This window comes from Peromyscus eremicus, chromosome 12 (genome assembly GCF_949786415.1).
Source record: "Peromyscus eremicus chromosome 12, PerEre_H2_v1, whole genome shotgun sequence".
Lineage (NCBI taxonomy): Eukaryota > Metazoa > Chordata > Mammalia > Rodentia > Cricetidae > Peromyscus > Peromyscus eremicus.
In genome coordinates, this window is record NC_081428.1 from 55,560,616 (window position 1) to 55,585,077 (window position 24,462).

The 24,462-nt window shown below is 42.9% G+C and overlaps 1 protein-coding gene across 5 annotated transcripts in view; it reads right to left on the reverse strand.

Annotated features, from left to right (window-relative positions):
- Positions 1-24,462, reverse strand: part of Igsf11 (immunoglobulin superfamily member 11) — a 190,912-nt gene that overhangs the window by 13,628 nt on the left and 152,822 nt on the right. For 3 of the 5 annotated variants that reach the window (XM_059277749.1, XM_059277751.1, XM_059277750.1), the window contains 3 exons: positions 6,211-6,374; positions 4,120-4,327; positions 1,102-1,257 (listed from right to left, as the gene is read on the reverse strand). In XM_059277749.1, the coding sequence (XP_059133732.1) occupies positions 1,102-1,257; positions 4,120-4,327; positions 6,211-6,374 (528 nt within the window). Of the gene's footprint in view, positions 1-1,101; positions 1,258-4,119; positions 4,328-6,163; positions 6,375-9,500; positions 9,579-24,462 lie in introns of those variants that run through there. The other 2 variants (XM_059277753.1, XM_059277752.1) reach the window with 2 other exon arrangements.

Below are 24,462 nucleotides of genomic sequence, written 5' to 3' on the forward strand. Positions count from 1 at the left end.
TTCAACAGGAGCTATTTTAAGCATGCCACTTACAATAGTGAGATTAACAAGTCAGTCCACAAGAAAGCTATTTATCCCACAGTGTAGCTGAAACATTTAGCGATGAACAGGTGTGGGGGGGGGATGGGGGGAAGAGGGGGTACTGCAGCAATCACTACAAAAGTGGCCTAAAAGCCATTAAGCTGAAAATAAGGTTTTAAAACTAATGAATTGGGGGCTACATGAATTAAAAGGAGAGTCCATCAGTGTCCCTCTGGATTCCATAGGGAGTTTACTTACGGGCTCTTTAGAGGGATGGAGCCCTGGTTCTTAACCACATCTAATGTCACCCAGCAGCCCAGGGCTTTCCTTCCTTGTGACAGGCACAGATCATCAGGACAATTCAAACTAAGGCACAGCTAACGCCATCTGGGGCTGTTTTATTAAGGGCTAGCTCTCAATAAAGAGTTGGCAATCTACCCCAAGAACGAGATGAGGAAAATAGTCTGAATTAAAGATAACACAGCACTCAAGGACGCTGAATTGGATTTTCTTGTAACATAAGGCTTTACACAAGCCTATAACTTCATCTCATCTCATTTCATAATATCTGAGGTTTTCAAAGATACGTTCTTTATAATCAAATCCAGATGAATGGATTTGCATATCCAGAACCACCCATGGCATGCATGGCTCCTCACCTTTACCTATCTGGTATGAGCTTAGGTCATGGGTCCCTTTCCTGTTCTTTTTCATCTTCTTCCTCTACGTAGACTTGAGGCTGAAACAGGAGAATTAATCCTCTTGTGTCTATGCAGATCTCTCTCGCACTAAAATGGGTACCTGTACTGTACCTCAAGCAAAAAGTGGGTTCATAGAGGTGTCAAGAACTGTCCTAGCATTAACTCAAAGATGTTACTGGTGTGCTATTTTAAATCTTCACTGAAGAAATAAAATTTTCATGTTAGTAGATACACTTCTTAAAAGTCATATAGGGAAGAGAAAGGAAATGTCATATTCACCTTAAACTTGAAAGCACAATATTCTCTGTAGTTACAAACTATTAAAGTTCATGACTTTCCTCAAGTGCTAAGCAAACAGGTTTCGCGGCACTGTACGTACCCTGAGTGGCCGTTGGAGGTAGCTTGAGCGTATTATCTAACTTCTCCCAAAGATAAGTGGGCCGAGGGATGCCTTCCTCTGAACTACACAGAAGGATGACATCGCTGCCGATGTCCTGGGATCCTTGGATTTGGCAGTGTGGAGCAGAAGGGGGAACTGTCACGGGAAGAAGAAGTAACACGAATTCACTTTTACCGAGAGCCAATGAGACAGGAATGTTTGCCTTGGGGAACCACAGGCAACAACTGTGGCTCACTTGGGGAGACACCAGGGGACAATCAAGCATCCACTCCCAGGGCATGGTGATGGACACAAGGCTTGCAAGCGCCATAGGCAGGGAGCAAATCTACAAAAGGAGCCATGGCTTTTGGATACATTTTAAGGTATCTTAGGGTCTTGGTTTGGATGCTCCCTCTAAAGAAGGGTTCTTAAGAGCCTTCAGGTCAACGCACTGCCTTTAATGACATTGCTGAAAGACCATATTCAAACCCATTTCAGGAGCAGGAATTGACCCCACCAGCAATCCTCCAACAGAGCCCGCTTTAGTCAGGTTGTCTGTTATTTTACAAAGACTAGATGGGCCCGCTTTGCAGCGAATTCAGCTTTACGATGCTTCAACTTACAGTTAGGCTCAAGTTAGAGAAGGCTAACAATGAGGCAGGGAACATTTCAAAATCCAAAACATTTTCTATCCCTTCAAGGCTGACAAGGGCATAAGTAACAAGAACACAAAAGTCACCAAAGCAACACCAAAGGGAGGAAGCGTAGGTTCACACCGGCACAAAAGCGTGAACATATAAATGAACCCCACGGCATGGAGCTCCAGCTTGGTGAGGGAGGTACCACTGGAGTTTATGTACATGTGGTGACGGTCTTAATCCTAACGCCTTCTCAATAAATGATTTTACCCCTTCCGAAATACACGAAAGTACAAAACGAATTAGAGACATACAGAGCAATCAGAAAGTGAGTGAGTGGAAGAAGAGACTCACTCTCCCAGAGGGTATAGGAGTGTAAGTAACCAGAGGGTATGGGGTGTAAGTAACCAGAGGGCATGGGGGTATAAGTAACCAGAGGGCATGGGGTGTAAGTAACCAGAGGGTATGGGGGTGTAAGTAACCAGAGGGTATGGGGGTATAAGTAACCAGAGGGTATGGGGGTGTGAGTAACCAGAGGACATGGGGGTGTAAGTAACCAGAGGGTATGGGGGTGTAAGTAACCAGAGGACATAGGGGTGTAAGTAACCAGAGGGTATGGGGTGTAAGTAACCAGAGGGTATGGGGTGTAAGTAACCAGAGAGTATGGGGTGTAAGTAACCAGAGGACATGAGGTGTAAGTAACCAGAGGGTATGGGGTGTAAGTAACCAGAGGGTATGGGGTGTAAGTAACCAGAGGGCATGGGGGTGTAAGTAATCAGCGGGTATGGGGTGTAAGTAACCAGAGGGTTTGGGGGTGTAAGTAACCAGAGGGTATGGGGGTGTAAGTAATCAGCGGGTATGGGGTGTAAGTAACCAGAGGGTTTGGGGGTGTAAGTAACCAGAGGGTTTGGGGGTGTAAGTAACCAGAGGGTTTGGGGGTGTAAGTAACCAGAGGGCACAGGGGTATAAGTAACCAGAGGGTATGGGGTGTAAGTAACCAGAGGGTATGGGGGTGTAAGTAACCAGAGGGCATAAGGGTCTGGGAGGGCAGCTCACTGGCAGAATGCTTGCCTAGCATACATAAGATCCAGAACTACACAAAAGAGGGCTAGGGGTTTGGGTCTGCTGTGCTGGGCTAAGGCAGCCTCCTAGACTCGGTCCATTCACCATTACCACTATGGTACTGTAAAGCAAAACCTAAAGTAATTATTTTGAGATGACATTCACTATAAAGTAAAGGATTTTGTTCTACCTTAAAAAAATGTTTTTAAGCTTGGATACTGTAAGAAGTCTGTTGCTCAGTTATGTAAACTTCGGAACAGCAAGTATTTCCTTTAGTACTCCATATTGCACTCAGAGTACTTAGAACTATATATAGCTTTAATATAATGAATGTTATCTTCAGAAGATACACCTCCAGTCTGGTCCTTAGCTTTCAGAATTACTTGAAGACTGGGAGAACAGGGCACCAACGATTAAAGCATATTCTCCCCTATTGAGGCAAAACATCAGTATCCTCAAATAACTCAGCAGTGGGAGGGGAGGAAAGGGGTGAGGAGAGGGCTAGACAGGACTATGGAGACAGCTGCTGGGACCTGAACAGAAGGAGGAAGGGCCTTCTCTGAGTACTTCTTCTTCTGTCCAAATGATGAATTCACCCCCTCTATCACAAGAATCTACTTGGAAGCCTCTTCTACAAGCAATCCACCTGAGAGACAGGAGAACTGAGACATCGAACAGATGCAGGGAACAGAATTTGGTGCTGAGAGTCAAGCCACATTCTATGATATAAAGAATGCTGGCTTGAATGAGCAGATCCGAATTTTAATCTAAACATTGCTCATTTCCTGTCTTAAAGGACAAGGCCCTACATCAGTTTGGTCTCATTTTTTAAGGTGATAATCTAATGTATGATAGAAACAAGGATGTCTTTAAGAGCATAAGGAAGTAGAGTTAAAATTATACCAGGTCCACGAGTGCAAGTTGAGGGCTATGGTGACCCCACTTCCTGTCACAGATGTCAGTAAAAACATTATCCTCACACATGCTGACACCTCTACTTTTTACTCACAACAAACTATTCATGATTGAGTTTTACCACAATGGAAGGCTTCTGTCCTACAGGACCTTAAAGATAGTTTTTATGTCACCCTTCATCCACTGCCAGGAAAAAGCATTAGGTAAATTTAAAGACCAGCTGGAGATTTAAGAATGGGAATCATAGAGAAGTCGAGGGGCATTGTGGGTAAGAAGGCAGGCAGGGAAGGAACTAAGACCACAGGGAGGGAGCAGAGAAATAACCATGAAGGACGTAAGTAAATATGCTTTAGAGCAGATTTGTAATTGAAGCCTGAGGTAGTGGGGCTTGTCTGTCACTCACCTAACACTGTGAGGCCAGCAACCCCAATGTTCCTGCCCCCTCTGTCTGGAAGGTTGTTCACCAAGCACTGGTAGGTACCCGTATCTGACAGCTGAGTGTTGTTGATGAAGATGGAGACATTGGTAGCAGGCATGGTGCCTGTAAATCCTACCCTCCCATGGAACCTGGGGGCACCGTCAAACATCTGTCCACCCTGATAGAGAATGACCTGCGAAAGGAAGCAATATGTAAGTAAAGTGGCCATGGTAGGCCCTCCTTGGCACATAATCTAGTAGACAGAACCAAATGTACCTGCTACAGAAAGTGGAAATTTTAATTTCTCAGGGTTGTCAACAGCTTTTGGTGACTGCCCCATCCATGAGCATCTTAGGACTCTATAAACTCTCACAGCATAATTAGAATAATTTTTCCCTTCCTTAATTTATCAAAACATAGAAAATATCTTGAATGCAACCGGACTCTCAACATAAATATTTCTACCGGTGAAAAGGTTAATGGTGAGATGAAATCCAAAAGGTATTTGCATCCTGTTCTCATACTAATTAGGCCACAGAAAGACAGATCACTCACAGGCTGAATATCCACATCATAAAAGGAAGGGAACATTGCAAGCCCATGACTACTGTGCTTGCCAACTTATCAGAGCTAACAATTATCAGAGCTAACTATTCTTGGGAGAAACACAGCATATAATATAGTAGAAAGCCCCCGGGGGTTGAAAATGAGGAGGGACCTTTAAGGATCTTCATGTGCATGTGTGGGAAACCTTAGTTCTTCTTTTAAACACTTTTAACCCATCGTTGATGCTTAAAATGGTGCGATTTAACAAAATGATCCCAAAAGCTAGACTCTACTGCAAAAGTTTCATGGTTTGGAGATATACTGTATCCATGTATGCAATTTTCAACTAATAAATTAAAAAATAATAAATTTAAAAGAAGTTTCTATAGAATTTTGTACCAGAAAATTTACTTCACTAAATACACTAAGTAGTAAGATAAAATCAGAAGAGCTTCAGAAAATGAATGTCATCTTTGTAAATAAAACTGTGGTGATTACCACAATTAATTAATTTTATAGTGGGTATCTGAGATTAATTTATTTCCTATAACTGATATAGATTTCTGGAGGAGCTTCCATTTTTACATGTCTCCTTCTATGTGGCACACTCTCACTCTCATTTGTATGAGAGTCTGAGTTGACTGGAAAGCCTACTGTGTTAGGATACATGTTGACTGGTAAGCCTACTGTGTTAGGATACATGTTGGCTGGTAAACCTACTGTGTTAGGATAAATGTTGACTGGTAAACCTACTGTGTTAAGATGCATGTTGGCTGGTAAACCTACTGTGTTAGGATACATGTTGACTGGTAAGCCTACTGTGTTAGGATGCATGTTGACTGGTAAACCCCTACAGCATTAGGATGCATGTTGACTGGCAAGCCTACTGCATTAGGATACATGTTGACTGGTAAGCCTACTGCATTAGGATGCATGTTGACTGGTAAGCCTACTGTGTTAGGATGTATGTTGACTGGTAAACCTACTGCATTAGGATGCATGTTGACTGGTAAACCTACTGTGTTAGGATGCATGTTGGCTGGTAAGTCAACTATATTGAGATACATGTTGGTGGGCAAGCCTAATGTGTTTAGAAGCATGTTAACTGACAAGCCTACTGTGTTAAGATGCATGTTGGCTGGTAAGTAACTCATCAAAGCAAACTGCTGCCTAGAGCTTCTTACTATCATCACTCTCTTTAGAGAACATTCCAAGTCACCTGAGTTAGTGCCAATCTCTTCCTCAAAGATAGACTTTGCCTTCTTAGTATTTGCCTCTCAGCAGTGTTTTCTTTTTAACACTCCAAAGTCCTGCACGAAACCCTCAGAAGAACCTCTTTATCATTTGCTATCCAGATCATGAGGACATCCTTGTAAACGGAGGACAGCCTTATCAGATCATGAACTAATAGTGCAATGGGGAGGGCACACTGACCACGTGACCTTACTCTACAAATCAAACATTCCCATGGTGCTTCCCTCACCATCTCTTCTGCCAAGATCCACAGTTGTAGAGGTGGAACAAAAGTACCTGTTCAGGCTGGTTTGCATTCGAGAGAGGAATGACCATCCAAATGACATTGAGGTTAATGAGAGCAGCACTGGTAGAGAAGGCGCACGGCAGGACGGCTGTCTGGCCCCGGGCCACCTGGACACTGCCAGGGCTCTCAGACACTTCCAGGGACACTGCAACACCTGTAGAGGAAGGAACAGTTTGGTTCTGTGCATGTCCTCTCCTAACAGCTCTGTGAGTATCGCGGTATCACATTACATCTGACCTGGATCTGTGAACACACTGACAAAATGGTCTAACCAGAGAATGACTCATCACTCACAGAGCCAAAATAAGAAAGTGGCTCACCCCTTTACATCTTGGAAAGTAATTTTGTAATGTTAGGGACCATCTATTCTCTCTCTCTCTCTCTCTCTCTCTCTCTCTCTCTCTCTCTCTCTCTCTTGTTTTTTTTGTTTTTTTTTTCGAGACAGGGTTTCTCTGTGTAGTTTTGGTGCCTATCCTGGATCTCACTCTGTAGACCAGGCTGGCCTCAAACTCACAGATATCTGCCTGGCTCTACCTCCCGAGTGCTGGGATTAAAGGTATGTGCCACTGCTGCCCTCTATTCTCTCTTATAAGGCAGTAACCCAGTATTTGGAGAGATTCAGATACACCATGGCAAAGTCCGTGCAAAAGTTGATAAATCCTGACAAAATACATGAACTGAATTTTCTAAGTATTGTTACAGTAGCACACCACAAAACTTAGTGCTCATCTGTAAATCTAACAAAGTATGTGAATGCCTTGATGCTCAAAACTACATATAAAACATCAATGAGAGAGGTAATAAGTAAAGAAATGGGAAGATATACAGTGTTCATGAGATGGGAGATCCAATATTAATAAGAGGTCAATTAATCTCCCCAAATTGATAAAATTCAGAGCAAATTCAATTAAAACTCCACCAGGCTCTTAAAGTACATGGCAATGAATTAATTTTTGCACACATGAAAAGGGAAGAATCACAAAGAGTCAAAAGAAGTAAAAGAACATAATAAAAAATGATGGTCAAGGGCTCAAGTGATGGCTCAGCAGTTAAGAGCACTGGCTGCTCTTACACAGGACCCAGCTTCGATTCCCAGCACCCACGTGTCGCTTACACCCTCTGTTAACTCCAGTGCCAAGGGGTCTAACACCCTCTTCTGGTCTCCACAGACACTGAACACACATACTGCCTATAGCTTAGGCGTTCCTAACTAGTCTTATGACTTAAATTAAATTTCTATTCATCTTCATCCTACCATGTACTGCCCATCCTGCTTCTTCTGTGTCTTCTGGCATCTCTTGTGTGCCTAGATTCATCTTCTACTTCCTCTCTCTCTGCCTGGAAGTCCCACCTATACCTCCTGCCTAGCTATTGGCCGTTCAGCTTTTTGTTACACCAATCACAGCAATATATATTCCCACAGTGTACAAATATCCCACAACTGTGGTGTACACCTATACAGGCAGGGAGAGCTCAAGTCTGTGGCCAGCTTGAACTGCAGTGATACCCTACCTGGAAAGAAAGGAAGTGAGAGGGGAAGGGAAGGGCAGTGAGAGGAAGAGCTGAGCATCATGGCAAAGGCCTCCTGAGTGGAAAGATGAAAGGAGGAGGACTGAGAAGTCAGGACAGCCTAGGCAAAGGCAGGTCTAGGCTACACAGCAAGACCATACGTCACAACACAGCAACAAAAAAAACGAGCCACAGAAGGTCACCATTATGTTCTTCAGACTGCTCCAATGCAGGAGAGAAAGCACTTTCCCCTGTTAACCTATGCAAGGCGATGTTTATCATCCATCCTCAGGTATACTAACTTCATGCTGAACTCACATAATTTTCACACACACACACACACACACACACACACACACACACACACACACTAAAACAAACTGAAAGCAAAAGCTAGAAATGGGGGGAATTGCCCAAACAGGGAATGCAGAGGGCAGGGATGGACAGGGATGGGCAGGGATGGGGCTGGGATGGGGCTGGGATGGGCAGGGATGGGGCTGGGATGGGCACAGATGGGCAGGGATGAGGCTGGGATGGGCTGGGATGAGGCTGGGAAGGGGCAGGGATGAGGCTGGGATGGGCTGGGATGAGGCAGGAATGGGCAGGGATGGGACAGGGAAGAGGAGCCTGTTAGCAAGAGAAAGCCTCTGTGGCACTCACTATTTATTTTTACATTCTCACATCATCTGATTCTTGAATCCCACACTTTGGCACCACAGCAAAAGAAACCTTCTAGACAGCTTCCAGAGCTTGCAAAGGGGCAGGTGAAGCTGGACGGATCTGACTGGAAATCTGGCTCTTGCTTCTAATCTGCTATGGAACATCAAGCAAGTCACTTAATCTCTAAAACTTGGTGCTTCATCTACACAAAAGGCTTGTTATTCCCACCCACTCGCCACAGAAGGAGTGTCAGAAACGGTGGCACCCACCATGACTATCCTTTGCTGGGGAGGCAATGGAGCATGCTGACCATCCAAGCCTATAGCCAATACTATATAAAACACTCATTTAATTCCACAAAGAATCAAGAAGGAACTCCCACTTCTGGGGCCCTTCTGATCCCCTTGTTGGGAGTTGTTTGTTCTAATAAAATTTGTCCCCCCAAAAAGGGAAAATAGAGGCCCAGAGAAAAACTAAAAGCCAGTCCGAAGACACATAACCACAAGGTTAGAAAATGTACACTCTGGACTCAAACCAGGCAGTTTACCTAAGGAATGTTTATTACCACTGCATTAAGCAATCACAACATTTAAAACTATAACAGACTTTTACACAAAACCATTAGATGAAAACCTCCTCAATTTCCTGACTGTAAACCTACAAATCAGCTCCATCTGCCTCAACGCCCTCTCTACTGTTAAGAGTTTATTTAGAGCCACACCCACCATCCACCAGGAGAGCTTTGAATCCTCTCCCTTTGGTCCCTTAGTAACCTTGCCACAGACTGCAGGAGCTCAAGCCTTCTCTCTGCACAGGAAACCCTGACAGCATTTAAACATTGTCCAGTTGCTCAATTTCAAAGCAATCCCTCCCTCGCCGAAGGGCAGTAGTTCCTGTTCTCCCCACTCCCACCACCAGGATCTGCTGCCTCAGAGTCTTCCTGTGACTCTTTCTGAAGACCTGTCTACACTGGCTGTCTACTGACCACTCTCTCCCTGAGTCTTTGATCCATTGCGGTTCCACCACTTCTAAAAGCTCCTCCCCAGGCATCCCAGAGACCATGTGGCTGCACAGCCTTTGTAATCTCTCTTGCATCCTCCAGGGCATCTACCAGAGATGAGCAGGCTTGCTGTTGAAATCCACTGCCCCTCAGCTTCAGGGAGACAGTTTGAACTCCACTTGCCCTTTCCTGAGTGTTTCTTGGTCTCTCTGCAGTTTCACTCCTTGCTGTTGCATGGCTTCACGTGTTTGTAGTCCTCAAAGGACTTCCTGATCTCCACACTTGCCCTGCAGAAGCACATCTACAGTCTTGAACTGGATCCTCATTTACAATGGCTTCCAAAAGTCTCTCTCAAACACATCTACTTGGTATCTCTAAGGCATCTCAAATCAGTGTCCATGACCAAAGGCATCCCTTCCACGCCAGGCTCCTTTCTTCTTAAAACTTCTTTATTCGTTTTTAGGTTGGTATACAAAATAACATGTTTTATTTTGCATTTTCGTACATGTGTCATTAGACTTTGTTCTCATTCATGACCCTCCCTGACTTCCCTCCTGTATGGTGGTTTGAAAGAAAGTGGCTCCGAAAGGGAGTGGCACTATTAGGAGGTGTGGCCTCGTTGGAGTGTGTGTCACTGTGGGGGTGGGCTTAAGCTCCTTTGCTCAAGCTACACTCAGTACTCAGTGTAGTAAACAGTTCACTTCCTGTTGCCTGCAGATCAAGATAGAGGGTTTTCAGCTCCTTCTCCAGCACCATGTCAGGTAGCATGCCTCCATGTCCCACCATGAGGATAATGGACTAAACATCTGAAACTGTAAGCCATCCCTAGTTAAATGTTTTCCTTTATAGGAGTTGCCATGGTCATGGCGTCTCTTTACAGCAATTGAAACCCTAACTGAGACACCCCACTCTGGTGGGGGTTCTCTGCCTTTCCCCATAGACTCCTTTCTCTCTGCTCCATGCTTTCATGACATGTGTATTCTGTTACCCTCTTCTTCCACACACACACACACATACACAACTCAACGGATATATCCATATTTTTCATTTTAAATTTAAGTTTAAATATGAGATAATATGCAGTATTTGAGTCTATCTTATTTCATTTAAACATAATGGTTTCTAATTGCATCCAATTTCCTGTCAAGATTTCTTTTTTCTTTGTGAATAAAATTCCAACATATATATGTACCACATTTTTTCCTGCATCTATCTATCAATAAACATCTAGGGCTTGCATTTCCTAGCTATTATGAAAAGTGCAGCTACAGACATGGGTGTGCAAGCAAATCTCTGAGGTATGCTGACTTAAAAATTAGTTGAGTACATACCCAAGAGTGGTACTGCTGGGGTATATGGTAGTTCTATTTCTGGCTTTGGGGGAAACCTCCATGCTGATTTCAACAGTGGCTTCACACGTTTACACTGTCAGCTGCAGTGTACCAGGGCTCCTCTTTCCCCATATCCTTACCAACATTTGTTGTTTGTTTTTCAAAGCAATTTTAATTTGCCTTTCCCTGATGGCCAAGGAACATTTTTTCAAACAATTTATCAAACATTATTCATTCTGGAACTGTTAATTCAGTTCCTAGCTCATTGATAAACTAATTAACTAACTGATTATCATTGGGGGGGTTTAAGGGGTGATCAGGCTTTTTGTTGTCACTTGGTTGAGTTTTGTTTGCTCGCTTGGTCTGGGACATATGTCTTTTATTGACCTAATTCACCAGAGTGAAAATAATGCCTACACCAAACCAAATGTGTGTTACTATAACTTCTGCATCACAAACTCCACAGCTTCAAAAACAAAAACATCACATTTGACTCAATCAAAATCCACTGCTTCAGAATCAACACCTTCTTTGAAACCACAGAAATGCTTAAATATGGTTAAGACTCAAATGCAGAAATTTGGTTGGTTGAAAAGCTAATTAACTTCCTAACTTGCTCAAACGAAATTACAAAAAGGCAAACTTGTGAGGATTGTTTTTGTTTTCTGGGTTTCATTATTGGGATAATCATGGGAGGGGGTTGTTTCTATTATTTCTTTTCCCCCTTCTCCCCAAACTGTGTTCTTCACACATATTACAGTCTACTGAAATCACCAACACTGCCTAGCAGTTGAGAATATTTAGAGTCCTGGGGATGGAAAGACAGCTCAGCAGTTAGAAGTAAGTACTGCTCCTGCAGAAGATTCAAGTTTAGGTCCCAGCACCCATGTCAGACAGCTCACAATTGCCTGTAACTCCAGCTCCAGGGGACCAGGCATCTTCTTCTGGCCTTCACTCACATGCAAATACACACCCAGGCATGCATTTTGTACATATAAAAACTAAAGAGAAATTTTTAAAATAGAGTTCTAAAGTAATAAGGAAGAGAGCTACCCCCAGGCACTTTTCTGCTGTCCTTTCTTCTCAATCAGAGATTGGAGATGTTTGGGGCAACACCATCAGCAACAACTATAGCACTAATGAGAGAGTCCAGCTCTCTACCTCCATGAAAACCAAGTTGCAAGCGATGTGCAGGTAACACAGTTTAAGACTTCTGATGTGCTGGGCAGTGGTGGCACAGGCCTTTAATCCCAGCACTCAGGAGGCAGAGGCAGGCGGATCTCAGTGAGTTTGAGGCCAGCCTGGTCTACAGAGTGAGTTCCAGGACAGGCTCCAAAGCTGCACAGGGAAAACCTGTCTCAAAAAAAACAACAACAACAACAACAAAAAGACTTCTGGTGTTTCCTGCCAGTTCAAGCAGGTCTTCAGTGGGCTACTCCAGGGAGGCTGCACTGGTCTCTGTGGGACTACACCCCACAAGTGAGGCTGCTCTGGATTTCAATGTCTCTAAACATACCCCACAAGCCAGATCACTACAGATGGAAATCATCTTTGTCTTGGCCTTTTAGAATCCTTTCCAGTCTTATCACCCGCCATTTTGAATCCAGCTGAACTCCAGACAAGTGAGGCAGAGAACAGGTTAGCTGGGCACAGAGCAAGATCCCACCCTATCCCACTACTCCTTCACTGGACAGTGATTCACACTGCATCCTGGTGTTTAGAGTTTGCATTTATTCACATGGTCTAGATATTCACCTCCTAATGTGGAGCTGGAGAAGATTTTCCTCCCGTTCTTTAGGTTATCTCTTCCCTCTGGTGCTCATTTCTTTTTCTGTTCAAAAGCTTCTTGGTTTCATGTAATCCTATTTGTCAATTCTTTGGATTATTTCTATACTACTGAATTTATTTTTTTCCACAAAGTCCTCATCTGTGTCTGCATGTTAAAGTGTTTTCCCTAAGTTTGTCTCTAGCAGTTGCAAGTTCCAGGTCTTCCATTGGGTCTTTGATCGGTTTTGAGTGGCTCTTAGTACAAAGTGAGAGAGAACGGTCTTCCTTCATTCTTCTGCAAGTGGAAAATCCAACAGCATCTGTTAACCTCTGTTAACAGCATCTTTGCTGCCTTGTCTGTGACACATGTCTGACACCTTTGTCAGATATCGGGCAGCTGTAGTTGTAGGGCAAGTAGGAGAGGAAAGGGTCAATGTGGCTTACACTTTCACATTGCAGACCATCACTGAAGGAAGTCAGGACAGGAACTCAAAACAGGGCAGGAACCTGGAGGCAGGGGCTGATGCAGAGGCCATAAAGGGGTGCTGCTTACTAGCTTGCTTCCCATGGCTTGCTCAGCCTGTGTTGTTATAGAACCCAGGACCACCAGCCCAGGGATGACCCCAACAACAATATGCTGCCCCCTCCCACACCAGCACTAATAAGAACATGCTCTGCAGGCTTGCCTACAACCCAATCTTAAGAAGGCATTTGCAATTGTGGCCCAGTCCTCTCAGATGACTCTAGCCTGTGCCAAGTTGACATAAAGTTAGCCAGCACATTTTGTTTGCTCTATAAATTGGGAATTTTGAAGTCACCTAAAACATTCTCCATCACTACAAACATCTTACAAACATGATGTAGGACTACATGAGAAGGATACATTAATCTTGAGAAAAAGCACACAGAGGAGTCTTATGGAGATAATATTTAAATTATAATTGTGATAAGAACCACCCCATTCCTATCTCAGAATGGGTCTACACACCCAAAATCAGTGGTTTTCAACCTGTGGGTCGCGAACCCTTTGGGGGTCAAAGGACCCTTTCACAGGGGTTACATATCAGATATCCTGCATATCAGATATTTACATTAAACCCATAACAGTAGCAAAATCACAGTTATGAAGTAGCAACAAAAATAATTTTATGGTTGGGGGGGTCACTACAACATGAGGAATTGTATTAAAGGGTCGCAGCATTAGGAAGGTTGGGGACCACTGCTCTAAATGTATCTGAGCAAAGGCAGCTGAGATTAGATGTGAACACACACATATGAGCTGGTGCCGGGTCATCTGCACATGGGGCCTGCCTGATTGGCTCAGGGGAAGGCAGCTGTGGAGAGCCATGGACTCCTAGGGAATTCGTGCCTGAAAACCCTTCTGGCAAGAACATACATGTTCCTGGAGATGAGCTGAGATTTTGTTGGTTAATTTTTATCTGGAATAATCAAAAAAGTCGTATCACCTGCCTTCATTTTTCATCGTTGGATTAAAAAGAAGTTGCTCTTGAACAGACTCAAAGGGTGTGAAGGGAAAAAAAATACCGCTTTGTAACAATGTCCCAGGACTCTGGTACATTCAGTGCAGTGAATATGTTAAAAAAAAAAAAATCTTAGATAGTATAAGGTAGTGAGTGTTCTACCTTTTAAATGCTTAATTTTTACCCAACCTGTAAAACATCAACTGAAAACCCAATTTTCTTTTAAAGTATATTTCCATGTTTAAAATTCTAGGCAAAAATTTAAACTTTAATGCTAAATATTAGACTAAAAATTCACTTATGACGTCCTACAATTTGCAATATTTACATGTAAAATGCATTATTCAAGAGCTGAATTGGTAGCATTTTGCAGAGTTCAACCTTTTCTTACTGCTTCCCCCCGAAACTGAAGTCACCTCATGAATTCTGAATGGCTCAGCAGTTAAATAAGAAAGGAGTAAAGTACATAGCCATGTTTCCTCTGAGGAGTTGAGATCAAAAGTTAACGTTTTCTTTCCTCTTTCTAAAGGCTAAAGACTCATTTCCTAAGATTTAAAGCAAAAGGGAATTTATACCGTGTCAGATCAAGAAGTATGGTTCATCCAAAAAGAAGATGCCAGTTAGGAACCCTGCAAAGTCCTGAAGGATCATCCCCGGCCAACAGAAGAGACCTAGAGTGTGTTCCAGCCATCTGCCCAGGGCCAGATGCAAATAACAGGACGTCTTTTAGCAAAGCCATCACAGTGGAAGTTGAGAATGGGTACTGGCCCAAGCAACCCAACTGAGATTTCAAAAATGGAGCACTGCCCAATGTCAGGGGCGAATGGGTCTCCCCCCCTCCCCCTGCCCCCCGCCCCCCGCCCCCCGCCCCCGAACACTTCCCCCAGAATGCAGTCGGCAAAGCAAATCGGACCTTGTGTTTGTAGCACTTTGGGCAACCTCCATTATCCTTTTGTTCTCATGTTTAGTAGCAGTCACACTCAAAGAATGTTCAGGGGCTTATTCACACAAGACCTTACAAGTGTTGTCCAGTATATGCACAACAGAATATAGACCTATTTCCTCTAACCTATTGGGTTTTATACTTCTATCAGAGTGAAATAAGTTTCAACATATTAAACTTCTAATCTACATTTTCTGAAGGAAACTGAGGAAATATTACAATTCTTTAACACTGGGATTTTAAAAAACAGATGACTTTCTTCCTGTATTTTAATTAAATTTAATTTGATAAAATTATTTTTAGACTTACTATATGATCTTTTTTAAAATGCTATAAAAACCAAAAATATGTTTATATTAATTGCAATTAAATTAAAAATTTTGGCCATAAACACCATAGTAAATAGTGATTAATATCTGTTTAATTTTATGAATGCAGATGATTCTATTATACATTGGTTACCTTCATTAATCAATGTATGGGATTGATGCCAAATCTCCACCTTATGCCAGTTCACACAATGCATTCTATTGTTGGTATACAGAAGCAGCACCACCAAGTTTCCTATCCTTATTTCCTTGCCGAAGCATCACTCAACTATACAGACTACGTCACATGGCATTATATTTTAATGGTATGACAGTCATTTTAGTGCCTTCCCATGGACTTCACCTCTTTAATCACCAGCCCGTTCCAGGGCGATCAGAACAGCAAGGGACGTGGACACAGACACTAAAGAGCAGATCTAGAGATGAGGCAGAGACACAGGGGGACTTCAACACCTGTACTGAGAGACAAGGCAAGAGGCACAGGGAGCTCTGTAGATACCCGCTCCTCTCTGTCACCTTTCGGAGTATATGCATCCATCCTCGCAACATGGCACATATATCCTGGGTACCATTTACTCAGCGATGTCTCCTAATCCCTATCATCAACTTCAGAATCCTCTTCAAGTGTCACATTCCTGTCACCCCCTCCTGAGGTCATATCCAGCTATGGGTTGAGGCATTCTGTTCCACTTAGAAATCCGCTTTCAGTGTGACTACAGTCTCGCAAGATGGATGCAGAGGAGTGTTTAAGAGTAATTATAGAAAATCTAGTCACCGCAGTACCACAGACCGGCAACATAATTTATATACATATTTTGTTTCGCCGATATTACATGACTCACTGAGTTTTTTAATAGCCTTGAATTATTTATAACTTAATAAAACAGGCCTAGATTACCAAATTAATCTTGAAGAACTAGTAGCACCAGGCCTCCAACTGGCATGGCAATTCACAAGAGCTGAGCCCTCAGCCACGGCGAGCCCCATCACTTCCCGTCTTTCCACAGTCCAGCACTTTAATCAGTCCTTTTGCTGCCTAACTCCTATGGGCATTGGCATTTGTGAAGCATTTTTTAAGGCTTACATAAGGTGTGTGGTCATAATTAACTATAGAGAAGCAAGGCAGGAAAGCAGAGCCCAGCTTTACAGAGTTGTAACGAGGATGTTAACTATTCTGTACTGAAATTCCCTTCAGAGAAAGCAGAAAAGTAATTCCTTACGTGTTAGTCACCAGAGCTGAGATGCAGGCGCCCGCTCACTCACATCCTGGATAACTGTAATTGCACCAGGAATCAGAACTTGACCAAGAAAGAGAGAGAGAGAGAGAGAGAGAGAGAGAGAGAGAGAGAGAGAGAGAGAGAGAGAGAGAGAGAGTGAGTCCTCTGCAGGCCAGACGCTATTATGAGATGGGTCTTATCTAAAGATACACCAAATATAGGCTAGGGGTGTAAGTCAGTGATAGACTGCTTATCTGGCATAGTCAAGGTCTAACTCAATCTCCAACACCAGAGAGAAAAAGAGACATATCAAGTGTAATTATGTCTGGCAAACCCAACATCACCTTCCCTGCTGGCAGGAACCTGGGAAAATCAGCAGTATGTGAAGAGAAGAGCTAGATCGCTAAAATGAGGGTAGGAAGGAATGTTACATGAGAAAAGGGCAGCCCATCAAGACTTAATGGGCCTCTGTGTGTTACAGGCACACGGCTCTCTTCATTCCTAAAGAGTGCGTCAGAGTACAGGAAGCAAAAACTCATAGAAATGAAACATAAAAAGGAAATAAATACTGTTAGAGATCGCCAGGCTTTTCTAACATCAATTCATAGAACAGACAAATATCAGTACAAATACAGAAGACCTGAATAGAGACAAATTTGGGGCGGAAGTGTGTTAGAATATACAGCCAGCGACATGACCAAAGAAACAAGCTAAAGACTTAATTTTCCAGGAAAGCACTCAAAGTCATCACAGAGAAACTGGCTCGATACAGAAACACTGCAGTGGCCCCTGTAAGCAGAGGCCAAGTGGCCGGATCCTCCCGCAATCTCAGTTATCTCACCAGTGACGGGAGCATGCTGCAAAGCCACACTGCTCTGTGGCCCTCTCTGCTGGCTGCAGAGGCCACACAGCACACTCCTTCTGGTGGATCGTGTCTCTGTGACATCTCACCTATGGGGTTCTGAATGGAAGACCTATATCTCTGTATGTGAGCTGAGAAATTGGAGACATCATCTCTAGCATCTACTCCGAACGCAGACTTAGAGAAATATTCAAAATATGATGGGCAACCATGCATATTAAAGCCAGCCATAAACGCAAACTTCAAAAACCTTGTCTCTCTTTCCTCTCCCTCGCCTCACCACGCCTGCTCTTGCCCAGCCCTCTTTCCCATCATGCACTGCATGGCCTTGCAGAGTGGAAAGCTGAACCTGCCCTTTTATCCTATATGAGCCCTATGCCCTCTGAGGAGGTGGGGGTGGCTGCCACTGAGCTGGAGAAAAGTGTCCAGAGGCAGAGGAATGGAAGTTGTCCAAGTTCCCTGACAAGAGGAGACTTGTGTTCTATTTTGTACATAAGAAAATAAGAAGTGACTAGACCAGGAAAAGATGGCCACCCTGGGAAACGGATTTCATCGTCACAGGATTCCCTGAGCACAGAAATTACAGAGCAGACTTCAAAGACCCTGGAGCCAAACACCAGTAGTCATTCCACAGGAAATTAAGAGGGTACTTCAGCCAGGCAGTGATGGCGCACGCCTTTGATCCCAGCACTTAGGAGGCAGAGGCAGGCGGATCTGTAAGTTCCACACCAGCCTGGTCTACAGAGCAAGATTTAGCACAGCCAGGACTGCTGTGCAGAGAAACCTTGTCTCGAAAAATGAAAAACAAAACAAAAAACAAACACAAGAAAGAGGCTTGCTTCGGAGTTCAGCATTGTAAAAGCCTTTGCAGCACACAAAAGGAGCCTCAATAAGTGATATTAAATTCCATACCAAAAAAGAGAGTTTCCAATTTTAAGTTAAAACAACTTAAAAAAAAAAACAGACAAACATTTCTTGCTAACCACTGTCAGCCTAGGAATGATGAATTATAATCATTTTAAAGTAAGTATTAATGCATCAATGACTAGATGAAAGGTAATCTCCATGTCTTCAAATCTCAGAAACTCCGTTTAATCTCCAGGGCGGGGGTGGTTAAGAAAACTGACAGAACCTGAGAGCTATGTTTCTGGTGTTTGAGGACATCCCTTCATTCTAATGATAACTCTCCAGTCAAATGTGAGCCGTTAAGAAACTTGCCATCTGGGGGGTTAGGGAGGGGAGCAGAGTTGATATTCTTGCTGCTTAATTTTCTAGGAACTTTTGAAAAATACAGTCTTTCAAACCAGGCTAAGAAGAACATACCTTCTCTTTCTTGGGTTATGTTTCCTTACTGGCAGAATAATTTATATTTTGGACACTGGCATACTGTACTTGATGGTCCCTATTCATCAGATTACTGGATTGAAGATTTATTTCTTTTGGGAAACGTTATCTAGAGTTTCCAGGTGGCAAAAGGCCAGAGTAGTGGCCTTTGCTGCTAAACACAAGCATTCTCTCAACCTCATCACTCAGTGGAGCATCCTCACTTGGCGACAGTGAGCAAGCTCCATTTGTTTAATGAGGCATTCAAATGTTAGAAGTGGCTTAAACCAACAAGTGGAGTTATTATGAACAAATAAAGCCATCTGAGACCATCAGAAGGATGCGATGTTCTGAGACGGACCGGCTTTTTCTAAGCACAGCTCCACTGTGCCTCTTCCAAATAGAACTCTAGTTTTTCTTTTCCTTGATCTCCTTGATATGTTTGTGTCAGTTCCAGCTTAACTTGTAAGTGGTTAACACATTCTTTAGGGGATATAAGACGTGAGGACGTGAGGGAACAGCACTTGGGATGGGGGAACCTTTCTAGGAATGCCGACAGAGAAAGAGAGAGGATAGAGATGGAACCAAGTCCTGATAATGAATCCAAATACATTACGCAGCCTCCCAGGCCAGGCAGACCCTGCTTAGTTTGGCTTTTGCCTATCTTTTCAGCAGATTTACTCAGGTTCAGCAGCACAGCCGTCTCTCCCACCTTGCTCTCTAGACGGTCTATAGTCTTGGCTCGAATCACCTCACAGACCTTCCAATTCTGCCCATCCTTCGGATTTCAAAACCCCAGTGACTTCCACAGCAGGCTACACTTCCCTTCTGAATGTTGCCCTGGGTACCCTAGGTATTCTTAAGATTATCGTGACAATTCAGATTCTCTTAGAGTAGAACTTTCTCACTTAGATTCTATACTGAAACTATCTGTCCCGGTCCCAGCACACAAAGACAAGAGTACAGTGAATACCCAGTGTGCAGGCCATCAGGAATGTAGGTGCTAAATAGTGTTGCAAGCACTTGATATAAATCTCAACAACAAGGCTAGGAGGTCATAGTCGTGTGGCTGTTGGTCACATTTTACACATAAGGACACAGAGGCCCAGAGATGGAGCTGGGCCTAGTTCAATGCTTAATATAACTGCAGAGTCTTTCCAAACTCAAAGCCACATGGTCCCCAGGAATGGCAGAGAGACTTGGCATGACAGTGGGGCAGTGGGCTAACTGTGTACTCTTAACATGTTACCTAAATTCTGGCAGCCTTAGTAGTTTAGTATTTTTAACAGATAAGAGTATCTACCTCACACGATCACTTTGGAAAGAATACCTTAAATTTTCCTGGCACAAAGAGATCTTTAATAACCAGTAACTGACTCTGATCTCATAAAAGTGTCTTTAAGTTGTAAGCACTGATAATCAGAAAACTGACTGATTCTAGTGTACCCTCTAAAGGCCCCATTGGCAGAAGATCCCTCAAAAAAAAGTATGGTTGTAGTCTCATTTTGATGCAAATCTTTAGCTATGTTTAACTTTGATTACTAAAAGGAATACAAAACTGCTCTTAATTATGTGTCAAGGAAAAGCACACTTTAGTATATGACTGAATGTATTTCTATGTCCTCTGCCCACTTGAAAAAGAGGTCAAAAGGCTAAATACTTCCCAGGACGGAGCAGTGGTAAAATTCAAAAATGAAATGCACACACACACACACAAAAGAGAAACGAAGTACTATAAAGCAAAAAAAAAAAAAAAAAAAAAAAAGAGTCGGAAATAAATCGATGACTCTCTGTGAAATCAAGGGACCAGAAGAAAGCGAGGGAGCAGCAGGTGAGGGCACTGTTGTCCAAGCATCTGATGCACCGATTAGTGCTATTTCTAAGCAGATTAACCAAATCCCAACTGTTCTACATCAGGTCCTGTCTCTAAGCTTTCCCTCCCTCATATCCATGCAAAAAAAAATTAAAATGTAAATACACAAATAAAACAGAAGGAACAAAACACCCACATAAAACACAAATGGCCTAGATTGGGAGTTCACTCTTGTACCTTCTACCCCATGGCAGCACTACTAAGGTGAGGAGAGTGATCAGGCTTAAGAGAAGTACAATGAAGAGGACAGGTTCCTCTGTGTGAGTTTTAAAATGAGGCATCGGGCATCCTCCCCTCCGCAGGCAGCCCAGCAGGGCTGAAGGCCAATCCGCCTGTGAGGGCAGAGGGCATGGAGATGGAGCCGAGTGCAGTGAGGGGCTGTTATTTCTGTCTCGGTTGCAGAGAATTTGTAACCCCATTATGACCTCCCTTCCCCATAGCAACTACAGAACCAACCACAGAGACAAGAAATAGGTGGAAAGATTATAAAAATGTGTGTGTTGCATGCATTTGCATAATAAATATGCAAGAGATTTAGATTTTTATATTTCCTGCTAACATTTTTTTTAATGTTTCTTTTCTATGTTTTTTCTTTGCACTTAAGTTTTGAATATACTCAATTCCTTTCACGACCAGGAAGGAAGGAGACTAATGCCTAAGCTTGTAAAGACCCTTACAAAACTGAATTCAGCCAATGATTTAAAAGAAATGACACATTTCCAATGAGATTCCCACTGAAACCTGAATTAAGCTAGCACAGTAGCATCAACCCTCCCCTGGGGTCCACAGACTCTGTGATCCCAGGCACTGGGGTCTGTGGGCTCGCATTCCAGTTATCCAGCCCTGCCAACACTGTCTCAGCTACACAGGGCATTCCAGACTGCTGCAGAGAGCTGGTGGGAAGATATTTCCTTTGGCATGGAAAAAAAGAAAAAAGAAAAGAAAAAGAACTGGAGACAGCAGGCTGGACAGACAGAACTTTCTACTTAGTTGTCATAGAGTTTTCTCAGAAATTTAGTAGCAATATAGGTGATGATTTAAGAGTAAGAATTATCCAATAATTGTGAATTATCCTATTCATGATGAAAAGGCATGGTGCATTAAAATGATTCCACCAACTATGAGGAAAATGGTAGAATGCTACCCAATCCAATGCACCATGATGACTTAGTATGCTCCTGCCATGCAATTTGAATGTCGTCTCTCTTTTTTCTCCCCTCCACAGGTATTTGCTAGTTGGATGGGACATAGTGGTTGTGTCAGACATCATTGCACCTTTCCTCAACGTGTGCACATCATCAGACACCCTGGACCACTAGTGACAGTGCCACGACATTCCAGTGCAATCCCTCCCCAGCTCCATGGCTCTTCAGAACTGTCTCAAGTTTAAGAAATTTAGACAGAAAGAGACTACTCGGTGCAAAATATCTTACAATTAGTTGACAATTGTGAAGCTTCCAATAAAAGTATACATGTGCAGTCTGAGAGTGTAGAAAATAACCAGTTACTCAGGTTAGATACCAACAGGACAGGAACACTAACAGTTTCATAGTAGTTCTTGGGGCCACTGGTTAAGAGTGCTTGCTGCACATTTATGAGGACCAGAGTTCAGATCCCAGTACCATACAACAAGTAGAGAACCCCAAATACCCATAACACCAGCTCCAAGAGTCCCAATGCCCCCTCTGGCCCCTGCACATGCACAGGCACAGGCACAAACGCCCAAACAAACCTGTACAATTCACTTGTAAGGTCACATACATATACACAGAAATGAAAATTAATTAAAATAAAATCTTAAAGTAGCTCTCAAAGGGAGGGTGTGGCGATATATTATGTACCCTAATCAACTTGCCTGAGGACCAGAGGACAGAGCCAGCCACTAGATTAGACATAGAGGTCAGGCAGTGGTGGCACACACCTTTAATCCCAGCACTTGAGACCTCATGCCTTTGCTTAGGAATCACACACTCCTTTAATCCCAGGAAGTAATGTGGCAGGGCAGAGAAAGGTATACAAGGCGTGAGGAAACAGGAACTCACTCTCTTTAGGCTGAGGATTTCACAGAGGTAAGAACTAGTGGCTGGCTGCTCTGCTTCTCTGATCTTTCAGTTTTCACTGATATCTGGCTCTGAGTTTTTTATTAAAAGGCCATCTAAGATTTGAACAACAGGAGGACTATGAAAATAAGACAGACAAAGGAAACCTAAGAAATGGGAGATTTCACAGGACATTCTTTCCTTCCCCATTTCATGACCACCTCCACCTCACCTTGGAAGGTAATCTCCAATGAGGACCACAGAGTTGATCAATAAACAGGGAAATGACAGGCCAGCGATCTTATGGTATTTATAAACATTCTATACAATGAGTTATATGTGTGTAATAAAATGTATATGCACATATATATAATATTCATGGTGTGTGTATTTTGTGTATGAATATGCCTGTGTTATATATGTATACCATAATATTTATATATAATACTAACAATGAAAACACTTGAAGAACATTAGCTGAGTCTGATAAGTCACTCATTTTAAAATTCAGCAGTTGTTTCTTTAAAAATAGTCACTTCCAATGTTTTAATTAGGATTTGACAAAAATAGCCTTCTCTAGATGATCACACATCAATATCCAGTGGCAAGAACCATTAAGCAAACTGTGTATCTGGCCTGGATCTGTAATGGGGAGGGGAATGTGCTTGAGGGGGAAAAATAAACAGAATAAGCCACCAACTGGGGCATCATCCACCAGTGTCAGCAGAAATTAAAAGTGGTCTTTAATCACCAATGTAGGGTAGGGGGGTGTTTTCAGTGAGCTGGTTTTCAAATAAAATAAGTTAAAAGATAAAAGAGGATCCAATAACTACCCCACTTTCCAACCTCACGGACTGAAATGTTTATAAAGAACATACCATCTATTGACTATACAAATCTTACCTTAATCTGAGTTTTCATTGCCAAGACAAATCCACTTCAGAGTACCCTGGGAATAGTGTTTCCGCCTCCGGTGAGAGGCTATTCACAAAGGGATCAGTTACCCAACTCTTCAGAACCCAAGACGGCAGCCAGATGGCAGGTGAGTTTGGAAAGTTTCTTTGAAAGTACTTGTTTTGGATGGTTTTAGGTATCACCCTTGAGTTTCCTCACAGAACAAATTATATAGTCTTTCAATTTTCATGTAAAAATAAACATTTAAGGTAAACCCTATGTGTTAGGTATCATTTTAATATACATATATTACATTTTCAAGTCTCGGAATTTAAAACACATCTTACTATCATTTGAAAATTAAAACCCTGAACCCACACGGGAAACGCCATTTGTGTGAAATGCCAGTGCTGTGACCTCATTTTCCACGGAGTGTTGTCTCTGTGCCATCCCATTTACTGCACAGAGGTCAGGGACTCGGACACACGGGAGCCACGCACAGCAACTTCTCAATAGGTACCCTGAAATCCCTGCTTCTCTCTGCGTCCCGCTGTGATTTAAGCCACCACTCATCTGGTCGTTCACCCAGTGGTAGATAAGGGTAAAGAAACCAACTCAGAAATCAATCCGTCTAATCGTTTCTGGACAGTACAGTTGTTCAAAGTGTGGGTGTAAAGCGGGGTTGAAACTGTATGGGAGAAATTGCAATTGGGGAATTTTACAAATACCTGGTTTTCTGTTTCCTGCTCTCTCCACTTTCTAACTTACTTGGCCACAGTCCCTGGGAAGACTCAACAAATAACCCCTCGTCAGAAAACCAAATGTTAGTGTCCGTGTCTCTGCATGAACTCAAACAGGCGCTTTAATGGCACACCCCTCCCCAACCCCAACTCTCATATAAAGTATCTAAGAGTATCTGACTTCATCTATTGCCAGAGTGGCCGGTATCTGGTAATCTACTTATAGGATACAAAAGGCTCTTATATAGTTTTTAATTAGTAAAATGTTACATAG